Source organism: Oryza brachyantha, chromosome 9 (assembly GCF_000231095.2).
Source record: "Oryza brachyantha chromosome 9, ObraRS2, whole genome shotgun sequence".
NCBI lineage: Eukaryota > Viridiplantae > Streptophyta > Magnoliopsida > Poales > Poaceae > Oryza > Oryza brachyantha.
Window position 1 is genome coordinate 5,795,686 of NC_023171.2, and position 13,740 is coordinate 5,809,425.

General features: G+C 42.1%; 1 protein-coding gene across 1 annotated transcript; it reads right to left on the reverse strand.

Moving 5' to 3' along the window:
- Positions 1-3,861: 3,861 nt before the first annotated feature.
- Positions 3,862-7,903, reverse strand: LOC102704361 (UPF0481 protein At3g47200-like). Its single transcript, XM_040527885.1, has 3 exons — positions 7,796-7,903; positions 4,910-5,354; positions 3,862-4,849 (listed from the first exon to the last, which is right to left on the reverse strand). Exons 1-3 carry the CDS (start codon positions 7,806-7,808, stop codon positions 3,892-3,894), a joined length of 1,416 nt encoding a protein of 471 aa, XP_040383819.1. The 5' UTR covers positions 7,809-7,903; the 3' UTR covers positions 3,862-3,891.
- Between the last annotated feature and the right edge of the window lie 5,837 nt (positions 7,904-13,740).

The following is a 13,740-nucleotide window of genomic DNA, read 5'->3' on the forward strand; positions in this document are numbered from 1 at the left end:
GTGATCCCAACACTGCACCGAATGCATCAACCGTCACCGCATCGAATGCATCAACTTTGTCGGTGCCAAAGTGGTGATCTACTCACCATGTCAGCTACACGCATCATCACCTATCAAGTGATGATCTTATCACCATGCTGGTCGAATCCTCCATCAACATCGAGATCGTTGCTACCAAGTGATGACCTCATCCTCATGTCGGTCGTCATCATCACGTCATCATCGCCATCAAGTCCCTTTCATACGTAGGCCATGTTTGGCAGCCGGTTGGTTAACCGGCGCGAAAAACGCAATAACATATTAGTATATGGTTAATTAATTATTAAATATAAAAAATAGAAAAATGGATTAATCTAAATTCTTAAAAGAACTTTCTTATATAACTTTTTTTAAAATATATCGTTTAGCATTTTGGGATGCGTGCACATGGAAAAAGAAGGAATATGGGTTAGTAGTATCTATGGCCGAACGCGACCCTAGTACATTTTTGTAAAAGTTTTTTCTTTCTCCAAACTTCGACTGCATTTACTGAGTGGTTTCACCCTTTGCAAACCAGTAGGGGGCTATACTGTATCGTGACATATGGTTCTTCCAAAGTGTATTATTTAAAAGATCTTTTTATCATGATATTAATATTTGAATAAAGCTAAACAAGCTTTGCTACTAAACCATACTTGCTGCACCGAACCGGTAATATGCTATGCTCCGCGTTAGCTAAATCTACTCGAGGGTTGTCAGGATAGGGAAACAACACGAGTTTACACAACTTATTTCATATTGCAAGATCTAAATCAGGATAAAGACTTAAAGCAAGAAGCAAAATAATTTACATTACAGTTAAACAAAAGTCCTACGGATGGCATGTTACTACTAATGGCTACATTTCCTATCTAAAGGTCAAGGATCCTGATTATGGAGTCGGCGCTAGCTTGTGCCTACTCCGTTAGCGCCGACGCTTTCTCCAAGTTGCAATCGGCCGCAAATCCTTTGACAGTGGCTGAGAAGTATACCTAAGAGTAAATGGACTTCATTATGGTGAAGGCTTGGCAAGCCACAATCTTCACTGTGTCCCTCGTCTCCATGGCCGCGCGCCCGGGTATCTCTTTAATCTTCTCAAGGATTTCATCAGCCGACGTGGAGCTAGAGCTGGTCACCATGGTCTTGAGCAACCTAAAGACTGCCAAGGCTGCAGAAGCGAATCGGTCCTAGGTAGCCTGGACTGCTTTAAGTTGTGCCTTGAGATCGACTAATGTGGCTTGGGTGCTCTAACGCACCTCTATCAAAAACACTAGAATGAATCGGTTCAACGGCTCCAAATCTCCAAAATCGACTAAGTGTTACTATGTCTCTCCGTGGGCCTAGTGGGCCAATGCTTAAAACTCAGTGTTGGCATAACTTATACCATGTCAATGAGAACGTTGCCATTTTATTGCTGGCCTAAATGGTAAAATAAAATTTGTGATTTTTCATAGTTACGGTATTAATAGATTGTCCACAAAATGGACAAACGGCTGGTTTTCTATAGAAAATGCAGGTGAAGTCTGTGCCTAATCTTGAGTAAGACCGATTAACTTGGCATTAACTACTCATTTGTTATGATTATGGTCAATCAACATTATCTACTTCTTTTGCAGGATATCAACACATCATTTATTTATCGCCAAACCACTCGGGTTCAAATCACCTACGAGAGAGTAACCCGAGCTGATACCACTTGGGTTCAAAAGCACTCTGAACTAGGTTGCTCGAGTCGGGATACTCGATATATCGAGAAGACAAAATTTGCTATAGGGCATCGAAAAAACGCGTAATTAGCCAATGAACACCGTAAGATCACGAATTTACTGCAGCGCCCCATAAAAATATGGTAATTAGCTGATAGACACTCTGGCCATTATTTTATTAATTTTAGAGTCAAAAATTTTAAAAATAACGAGATTGCCCTCGGTGGCAACCCGTTATGCCGACTGGGTCTGGTCGAACCTGACCCAGTCAGTCTTGGTGCCGCACCACATCCGAGCCCTAGACTACAGGGCGACTGAGCATACGGCGACGGCAGCAACCTAGCTACAGCGAGGGCGGCGGCGACCCGGCCACCGAGGGCAATCTCGTCATTTTTAAAATTTTTGACTCCAAATTTAATAAAGTAATGATCGGAGTGTGTACTAGCTAATTACCATATTTATGTGGTGCTCTGCAGCAAATTCGTGATCTTACGGTGTCCACCGGCTAATTACACATTTTTCCGATGTCCTGTAGCAAATTTTGCCTATTGAGAATACCTTAGGTTAATGTCCTTATTAGACTTTATGTTTAATTGTTTTGCATTTAAGCATGGAGTCAAGGCATACACCTATTAGTGTATCTTCGATGCACCTAAATTTTTATACAGTCTTTGTTAGACTCTATGTTTAAAATTCCTATTTAAGCATACAGTCGTTGGCTACACTAATAGGTGCATCGAGATGCACCTATCTTTGTTCATTCTTTGGAGTCTTCCACAATCTCTACAATCATCACAGAGTACTTAAGATCACTTGGGAAGCACTCAGGAAGCACTAAAAAAACGTGAGCATACTATGTAAAGATACACCTAATGATTAACAATCTATGTAGATGATTTGTACGGCTATGTACGACTCTAGGGCTACTATGGAATACCCATATCGAGGGTATCCTTAATCCGTACGTATCCATATAAGGAAGGGGTGCCATACAAAGAAGGCAACATTATCTTATACTGAGTCAGTTAGAGTTTGGTTACATCTAGAATTACATGCCAAGATTGCTAGACTCTACCATATCTGGGTCAGGTAGACCTTTGTCTTATCAGATTAGGTCTCTATCTATAAACTTGTACCTCACTATATAAGGGCGACAGGAGCTCTTTTCAAGGGGCATGTGATATTCAGATCGGCTATTTTCTAGTTGATCTGTCTATAATCGAATACAATCACCAAACAAGAGTAGATTATTATCTCGTATATCGAGAGCATGAATCTAGGTAATCCTATGTTTTTATATAACCATCGTTCTCTACGCCTCATTAGCCACCTCATATATTACTGTCGATCCAGATCGTCCACAAGATGTAATAACCTCCTGGAGCAGGCACTGATCTCCGTTCTTACACCCGAACTGCTCTGGGACGGTGTCGAACAGTTTCTTGTTCAGTGCAGTATCGCTGAGTGTCTCCCCCAGGTTGGAGAACCGCACCGACATGCCCGAAAGCTTCCCGGCATATTGGTCGAGGGACTCGCCGGTCTCCATGCGAAGCGCGGCGTAGCGTCTGCAGCCACGCTCCAATGTATCTTCGTCTTCAAGCACTACCATACTTCGCGCGCAGTCGGCTTCTTGGTAACTTGCATGAACAAGTCCTCTGGCAGCGCTTGAAGAAGGTGAGATCGCGCCTTCTTGTCTTTGCGCGCGTCGACGGCCACGCCGCCCGCCGTCTAGACGGCGTCCCACACGCCCTGCCCAGGTCTTCCATCATTGCCTGCACACGAATTGCCCAGCTCGTGTAGTTCGTCGCCGTCAACTGCAGGCAGGACAGCGCTGTTTGACAGTCGACCTGTTGTGGTAGCGTGAGCACACCCATGCTCTGAATACCAGATGGTGGTTTGGCCCCTGAACAACTACTGTAGCTGTCCGGCAAGTTCCTCAAGAACAGAGTACTTGGAGAAAGAACAGAGTATGAACTGCAAGCAAAAGTTCAGAGATATGTGGGGCAATTTTCTTCCTTATATTCCTGGAACTGAAAAAAAAAACCAAAGATGCGTACAAAGCAAAGCTAAATATATGTGGGGCACGCCTCAGTGACGAGAGCTTGGGCCACCTTAGGATTATTCAAACAGGCCAACAGTAGTTATATGTAAGTGGTATGTGTTGTTTTTAAGGTTTGTAGGCCTTGTATGTATAGTAAGCCTGGATAATTTGACAGGAAAATGCAACAACGGCAGCCACCATGGCGATCGCCAGCAGCGGGTTTCTGAAGTGCCGTCGCCACAGCAGCGCCCCGCACCGAATCGTGCGGTTCTTGTACGTTCGCTCCACATCCTTCCGTGTCTTGTGCAGGTAGTTGTGCTTGGGCTCGTCCAAGTCGATGGTGATGCCGCTGCACAGCCTGGACAGCATGTTAGCGACATCGATGTCGTTGGCCATGAGGTGCACGATGATACCCATCTTCACGAGGAGCGCGACGTCGCTCGCCGTGCCGGCGATCTGCGACAGGAAGACGCAGTAGGCAGTGACGTGGCTGCCGAGTTTATCCGGGTTGTGCTGCTCCAGCATCATCAGGTTTCGCAGCACGGTGTACGTGTTGTTGTCCACCATAAGCGACGGGATCCGGAGAGTCAGGCCGTCGAACCTCACGTCCAGAATGGACCGGGCGCCGCCGTCGACGAACCAGAACCACCACTTCTTGCTGGCGCCGTGGTCGAGGTGCCGCTTCCTGAAGATCACGCCGGCGGCGCGGTAGTAGGTCGCCGCGCGCCAGCGGTACGTGATGGCTTTAGATTTCCGGCCGCTGTCGACCTGCGCAACACTACTACTGATGCTGCCGTCGTTGTGGGGCTGAAAGTGCATGTACAGCAGGTGATGCAGGTGCCAGGGCTCGACGAGCGTGTCGTTTCGAATAGAGTAGCCGAAGTGTTGGAGCAGCTGCCGAACGTTGGTGAGCAAGGTGTCAGTCACCACAGTAGTACCCGGCGGCATGCTCATGCTACTGCCACCATGTAGCACCTCGTGGATCTTCTCGAGGGCACAGAACGGTATCTGGTTGCCGAGGAGGTAGAAGATGTCGCGCACCAATTCCATGTCGTGCATAGCGCTCACGGTCTGGCTCGCCGTGCTCGTGCCGGTGCTCTGGCTCATCGGTGGGCTCTCCGCCGCGTCCCCGCTGCAGCTGGACTCCGGCGGTTCCGTCCCGGCGGCGCTGATGGCCCCACCGCCGGTGCAGCAGTAAGGCAGCACGAATTTGGCTAGTATGTAGCACGCATCGAGCAACAGCATCTCCACAAACTCGTGACTGCTCATGTCAGGGACCCGGTCGAAGTAGTTCTCCCTCGCTTCCTTCTCGACGGCACTGACCGCTTTCAGTAAGCTTGTCAGCATGGCAGGCTTCTGTTGCTCCCAAGCCTGCAGCATGTCGTAGAGCATCGCCGCCTTCTCCTGCTCCATCGCCCCCTTGAGAGGATCGTGGTAGTAAGGGCCGATGCTCATCACCTTCGGCTTCAGTCCATTGTCGTCTAACGGAATCTTGCACCCGGATGGGTTGTTCGCTGTCTCAAAGCACTGTCTGCTGGCCATCAGATCCATGAGCAGGGCCTCCACGTCTATTTCCGTTTGGAAGTTTGCTGAAAAGTGATTCTAGTCAGTCAACCAAATGTATGCAAATTCAAGTTGTTATGGCTGGCATTGCTGTTTGTAGTAGCAGATTTATAATGGTTCAAAAGTATTAAGCTCCCATAGTTTTGCTTTTTAGAAGAAAAAACGAAACCGCCTTTTTGCAAACCAAAAATAATTTCTGAGTAAACATTTTATATATGTGTTCATAGTGACTAAAAAACAAAAGTTATAAAATAAACCATGATTAAGAAACTACCAAATTAAGTTTAAAATTAAGCTTTAAAATTCAAATTTTAACTTATAAGCAGTTGCAACTGCGAAATAATGGGAGCGCTGTACATGCGTGCCTAGCAAGTGCAGACCCCACATCTCAGCTTCCATGCTATCTAATAATATTATTAGGTATTATAGCAGTTTTGTAAAATTATAAACTAAATTTGAACAAAATTATAGTTTTGGAATAATAATTGCAGCCTTTTCAAATTTACTCATTTTTAAGACGCTAGATATAGCACTAGCTATAATAGCATTTTTTAAAGATAATATATATACAACATGCACCAGGGCTGTTGCATGCATATACAGCATCTGATAAATATGCTACATATACATACTCTTTGCAATAAATAAATAATAAAATCTATAAATAGATACAACAATTAAACTCGTACATCTAAAAAATACGCTCCATCAAATTTTATGGTCTACAATTCTTTATTACTATTAAATGGACAACTGCATTATCAAGAAAACAAATAAATAGTCAATTAGTGGTTAATTGTTGGAAAGGATATACATGAGATCAAAACCAAAATTTATTGGTTTACAAAAGAGTGAGGAAAGCAAGTCATTGGAGTAGAAGGTACAGCTTAAATTTGGTAGGCATGCACGGAATATATATATATATTCTCTAAAGAAAATACAAGGGAAAATATTTTCATTACTCGGTGGAATATTCACCCCTTTCTTATATGCCATCTAATAGTTATTAAAAAATTTATAAAAGATTGAAAATATAGATTGATACGAGATATATCACTTCGCATATATACAAGTTCAAATTTAACTCATTTACAAGTTGTAACAAAAATAACAGATTTAACTTTTTGAATATGCACATACTAGTTTCAGGTTAATTGTTCTTTTTGTTACAACTTGTATAAGTCAAAGTTGAACTTTCATATTTCTAAGCTGATATAGCTCATATTAATTTATCCTATATTTTTTAAAATATTTTTTATGGCAATTTCGGTGACAAGCAAGAAATGAGTAGATATCGGTTGATGAAAATACATCTCTCGATTGTTGTCAACCCCCCCCCCCCCAAAAAAAAAAAACTTTTATGCACGGTTTGAGAATCAGAGGGTACTGAACATTAAAAACATATAGACCTATATCACACCTACTATAACAAAAATTTCGAAATGAAAGCATACTTTTGAGAACAAGAGGAAAGCATGCATAATACTAAATTTTCAATTTCGTCCTCACTAATATAAAATTATTTACATAGAGGTTTTGTAGTATATTGTTTGAATACATGGGGATTTATATGCTAGACCAACATATGTAGGCTGCGTTCGGCGTGGTGTTTGTTAACTGGCGCATAAAACGCGGTAATAGATTACTACATGATGAATTAATTATTAATTATGAAACATTAGAAAAATAGATTAATCGGAATTTATAAAGCAACGCATCGTTTAGTAATTCGAGAAGTATGCGTACCGAAAAAGAGAGGAATATGAGTTAGTTGCGGTAGCAAACGAACGTGGCCCTAGACTCTCAGCTGTAATATTAGTCTGATGAACTTCACATCTTTGGCCACTTGAGGGCATGAGGCTATACTACGTACTCAGCTGAGGCATTTAATTATCTTCTCCTTCAACTGTACTTGGTTCATCCGTACATGTTGTAGTCCAATATACATAGTTTTAAAGTGCAATTTGAAAAATAATTTAAGTAGGGCATTTAATTATCTTCTTAGTAATTATAAAAGGAGGGCTGGACAAGCAAAATTCATGACCAAAATAAGTGATGGTTCATAAATTTTACAAAGCATAACAAGAAATTAAGCGTTTGAAAGAATATATAGACTTGAACACAGAACACATACTTGGAATTAAAGAGAAAAAAAGACACTTTCCAATGAGATTATTACACTAGAGCTGTACGAAATAAATTTGTACGAGTCTTGTAACACGATAATTTAAATTGTAGCCGGAGGTTGCGTTTTAGAGTTTCAGTCGATTGAAAATGTTGGAGAGACTAGAATCACGTACGTCTGTATTAAAACAAAGGAAGCTACTCTGAAACTGTCGCACAGTAAAATTAAACTGATGTTCGCAGGCAACATTTCCATAAGCAAATTAATTAGGTTTTCCGCAATGCCATTGATGATCACGTAAAGAAGACAATGCTTAGGACTTTATTGCAATATCGTACGTACCTGCAGGCTCCATCGGGCGGGTGTGTCTTGATCCTAAGGATATATAGCAGCAAGCTCTAGCTCGATCTCATTCAATTTCTCTGTAGGGCATCTACGTGTTATGTATGTGTCTTGCTTCGGTCGATCTCTCGGTAGAATTCTGTAACTGACGTACACACATATATAGGCCTGTGATAGCAACCTTAGCTCGATTAAAAATTAATGTCACATCACATGCGAGCACGCACGTATAGTAGCTAGTAAAGTGTTGCAGGATAACGTACGTCCTTCTTCAAAAGCAGTGAAAGTAGCAAATTAAAGGTAGTGTTCGCGCAGCTAGCTAATTAACTTTAACATAAAGCAGGAATTGGTTAAGCACGACTCCGTCAAAATGCAACTAAAGGTGCCTGAAGCGACATGGAAATAGCGCTAGCTAGCTGCTCGTCTCTATATATATTCTGGTAGTGGGGATGCACATGCAGGCATACTGATCCGCCATTAGCCCGGGTTTGTCCGACGTCTAAGAGCAAACAGCGGTTAGTAACATAAGCATGCAACAAGATTCCTGGAGCTTATCAGCTTGACAACAAGATCAAAATATTTGTCACGCGTATTGTTATCCACCACCAACACCCCTCCCCGCAACCCAACACACGCGTCACTCAAAATAATTACTCCGGCTCTCTCGTCAAAAATATCTGTCATTTAGTATAAAATTTGGTCAAATTTTTAAAATTCTAGCGACCAATTATTTCTTAAATGCTTAGTTTAAATACAAAATAAATGGTGTACACATATGTTTACATATGTTTTTCAAAGGATACTGTCATAATATCATAAATTTATTGGGTTTTATAAATTTATTCTAACAAAATAAATTGGTTGGTTGTCAGAATGTTAGAAGTCTAACCAAATCTGGTCCTAAACAACAAATATTTTTTTAGCGGTGGGACTATATTTAGTGAGATTATTATTCATTTTGCAAAGAACCTAATTTTATGTGGAGTTACCTATAGAACATGACGTGTATATCGTCTCATAAGTTTAGGCCAATCTAAACTCTACAGATGCAAGACTTTTCCCATTCGCATGGGGATGATGAGCCCCATGCATATAACACCATTTATGTATCGATTCTAAAAATTAATCCGCGTATATAGTCTCACCAAACTAGCTATGTACTCCCTCCCACCTTTTTTGTGATGTTGGCTACTTCATTTTTGAGCCAACGTCAAACATTTGCATATGGAGGGCCGGAGTATGTCAGTTTTTGTTATGAACTGGTACATATAGTATATATGCCATCCAACAGTCATCTAATGAGTTATATGCGATGGTGGTTTCGAGGTCGGGCCAAAGGCCTACTAGTAGCTGGTGACTAATATATTCCACCAATATTAGTTCATAGGCTAAATCTAAATAGCTATTTCCCAACATATATGTTACTATGTATGATACAAGTGGGACTATTACCCACATCAGGGGGTTCTAACCCGTATAAAATTCATTGCATTGTGCTCTTTTACTATCACATTTACTTTGGTACCATCCGAACCCTATACACAAATACCGTAGTCTAGATCTTATATATTGACACACATGCACACATTACTATACATGCACACAATACTCATATAATTAAAGAGATGGATACCAGTGCCAAATCTTTGGTCTTAGTAAAGTCCTACTACCTTTATTTTATATTCTAATACTTTCTAGTCTTGCCTAACACTACGCCGGAACCCCACACCTGTGCAGACATACCACTGACGAGCCGACAACCCGGTTAGAGTTGACAGTCACCTTTGACGGGTCGTCAGGTTATCCGTCATAGGTGTGGCATCCGGCGGCGGCCTGGCCGCCTTCTGGCAGCCGAGGTAGAAATCAGTCACAGACTACCAATGACGGGTCATCACCTATGACCCGTCCGTCACCTGTGACAGGCCGTCTAATTGTAAACTGTCACAGGTGATATCCCATCACCTGTGATGGGTGTAATTATAAGCCCGTCTAAGGTGTAATTATAAGCCCGTTTGAGTTGAGTTGGTGCTATAAATACCCTCAACAATCAACTGTTTTCCATCCCGACCAGTGCATTGTTCACAATTCGGTTGGGAGAGCAAGGGGGGCAAATTTTTGCTAGAAATTGAAGGTAAAAAATACATAGTTGAATGTACCATGTTGTTGATTTTTTTTCAATCGAACATCATATGATTTTTCCATGTTATTGATTGCAGATGGATTGGAGTTAGATGTACCATGTTCATCGTTCATCCACAGAGTATAGGGAGGGGGTCACTGAATTTTTTAAATTTGTGAACAATCACAAAAATTATGATGAGCCTATACATATCGTGTCCATGTAATGACTAAGGAATGAAAATATGACCCTGATAGTTCAGAAGTGTATTCTCATTTGATAAGGAGAGGATTCATGGGGAATTATACATGTTGGAGCAAGCATGGAGAGCAAGAGGCACCTGATGTTGAAGCTGATGAAGAAGTGTCAGATCAAAATACAGTGAACATCACCGCAGCTCGAGACAGCATGTTTGTACCTTCCCCGTTAGGCAGAGATACCATTGATTTGGATACTGAATGTCTATCTAAAATATTGCATGACATTGAAGACGCAGATGACAACGACAAAGACTTTAAGAAGTTTAGTAAGTTGGTGAAAGATTGTCAGATGCCCTTGTATGATGGATGTAAGTCGAAGCATAGCATGTTGTCCTGCGTGTTGAAACTCATGAAGCTTAAGGCAAGTAATGGATGGTCCGACAAAAGTTTTACAGAACTTCTTGAGCTGTTAAAGGACATGTTGCCAGAAGGGAACAAATTACCGCAGACGACATATGAAACTAAGCAAGTGTTATGTCCGTTGGGCCTAGAAGTCAGAAGAATTTATGCTTGTCCGAACGATTGTATTTTGTATTACAAGCAATATATTGACATGGATGCTTGCCCTGTATGTGGGGCTTGTAGATACAAACAAGCAAAAAGTGCACGTGAAGGAAGTAAGTCAAAGAGAGGAGGACCTGTCATGCACAGAAATTCCTCACACGAATTTCTGAACTTATTTGTGTATTAAAACCCCTATCCAGGATCAGCCAGGGTACACGAAAAGACATTGTTGATTACATAACCATCGTTCTTAAAAACAACTGAGAATAACATTTAAACTAATCAAAAATGCAGCGAAAAGATAACGCAGACTAGCCCTAGCGTAGCATGGCTCTAGTCCACAGGCAACGACTTCGACGGTGGATAGCTTACTCCTGAGAGTCACCTTCATCGGATACAACCTCTAGCTCTAAAGGGGGAAAATTACGCAAGGCTGAGTACAAACCAACGTACTCAACAAGTAGCATGAAATAGGAGAAAATAAATGATGCAATGGATCACAAGGATTAGACTGAGGTTAATTGCAATAAAGCAGCATTTCATAAATAACTGAGATTTAAACAAAATAATGGTAAATAGGTAAGTAAATAAAAAAGCAGTTGTAAAGTACCAACATCATTATCCAATGTTACACCATGTTGCAACAGGGTTAACCACTACTCAACGTTACACCACGTTATAGTAGTCCCAAACCAATGCCAGTTTACTTAAGTCATTAAAGGTTCGACTAATTACAGTGAATCTAACAGTTCACTCCATAATCGTGGGCATGGCTATTCGAATAGGTTTACTCTAATCAGAGGTGTACTACTGTACCCACAAGACACAGTCCCACTATACTTGAACATGCGCCAACATACCACCATGGCATATCGAAAAGGAAACTGTGATAGGACCCGTCGCATAACCCTCCCTATTCAATCGCACCACACTGTAGGATTTGCTCCCCCTTTAAACCAAGGTGGGCAGCCCCCTCTTGTGTCTAGGCGAATCTGGAAGCAGCATAGGCCATCGTTATACAACGATTCTCATCCATACTTCATCATACTCACCCTCGCCTGGCATGCAAGGCACTGGCAGAGAATAAATTGGTGGAGCTGCCACAATCCACCATGAAATGTGCAACTTGTATGTTTCTGATCATGGTTCCACCAGGATGGAGTATCTTCTAGGAGTTAAGCATATGGCTGAGTGGGTGGCATCAAAGAAGGTAATTGGATGTTTTGACCACGGTAATTTCATAGCAGCCTCCTGGGTCATGAGTCAAACTTAGTGCTCAACCTTCTTGTACTCCTACTTGGAAGAATAGGAGGTTGATCCACCAAAAATGTGGGCCACATGATGGTTAGCATCGGGGAAGTTTGCTTCATCATCGAAGGAGTTGTGTTGCACCACCTTCTCCGTGATGCAATCTCTCTAGTTGGGGAAGAGCCGGTTGTTGGGCCATCTTCTCATAGAAGTGGTGGCACCCAGCTCGGGAGTGTGATCTAGTTCTATGAATTCGATAGCGCTTTTTGCCTAGAGCATATCCTTGTGCTTCGTAGCATTTTGGGGCTAGCCACCCATCATTTACCGACGGCCTGACACGGCAACGTTGTCGTCCTATACTCCGGCATTGCCTAGCATAGCGGCGTCTGCCCTTGCCCCTTGGCAGTCACAGCGCCCAGCCAATAGCCGCCAATTAGGGCTCAGGCGGTTAGGCCATCATGCATCACTACCAGACACTGACCCGCATTGCCTCTCTCCATGCGGGCAACAGCTACAGTTTGTCGGCCTTGGTGCCTCACTTGGCCTCAGCCAGTCGGCCCGTGACGCCCATCAGCCAGAGCCCTTTGCAATGCTGCATGCAGCAACTCAGCATGCCAAGAACTTGCCAACCAATAAACTAGGTTAGCTATTCTATCACGATTCCATTTTATTAATTACTATCAAACTCTTATTTATTAATTGATATTTTATAGATATTTTGTAGTTTATTAGTTCTGTTTCTTATTTTCTATACAAAGAATGGAGAAATATTATACCCCTTATTAGTTGGTTTATCTAACATGGTACGTAATTTCAAACTTTTGTATGTATTTTTTTTATATTGTCATCATTTGGAGATGTTACATTTATAGTCAATATAATTTGGTTATTAAATTATATATGCGGCTATTGAGAAAACAGTTAACCACCCTCTCTTATTTTGCTCTAGCTCCACCCCTGGAGCTAGATGGTCGATCCTGGCAGTCATAGCTTCCACATCCACTTTGTGCTCATTCTTCTTCTGTGATCTATTATGCTTTGCTGTCTTAGAGGTGATTGGATTGTTCTTCCACCACTTTGACTTTGTCGTCATTGCACCATACAACAACTTCGTCATGAGCACACCTGTCCATGATATCAAACAACCTCATGATAGAGGCGTCGGTGAACTCTGGCATTGTGTTATGCCACTAATTGAACTATCATCTGAAGTCCCTAAAAGTTTGTCCTAGCTTTTGCCTTAGAGCATGGAGGTCATCCTTGACTGCTTGTCGTTTGTATGTACTTTGGAAGTTGGCAGTGAATTGTTGGAACATGTTCTCTCATGAGGACAAGGATGCTCGTGGTAGATGGATTGCCATGACCGGGCTAATCCATTCAAGACAGTCATTAGATGGTTGGCCATTGTGTTCTCGAATACACCTACTAGGTGGAGTACTATGTGGTATATGCTCAAACTCTTCGGGATCAGTGCTTCCATCCTATTTTGGCTACCAACCCTAGTGAAAACTTGGAAGGTTGCCTCACTTCTCTTAGATAAAGGGTGAACACATTGCATTCTCCTCTGGGCTAGAAGAGTGAGTGATGGTTGTCAAACTATTCTAACCATCTTGAGCAAGGTTTAGAAGTGGATAAAGATCATGAGGATGGATCGTTTGGAGTAGGTTTGTGCTTTTGATGTCATTGGTTCTCCTCGTGCAGTCGAGAGCTGTTGCAATCTCGATCATCACATTAGTTGTTGGCGTCACATTAGTCAAGGTTCTCATGGTCTTTGTAGTAGTCGCGGTGATCACGGTTTTCACGATAATCTTGGT

Coding starts and splice junctions, on each gene's coding strand:
- LOC102704361 (XM_040527885.1), bottom strand. Junction 4,850..4,909: donor GCCGGGACGGAACCGCCGGA/GTCCAGCTGCAG, acceptor CACCGGCACGAG/CACGGCGAGCCAGACCGTGA.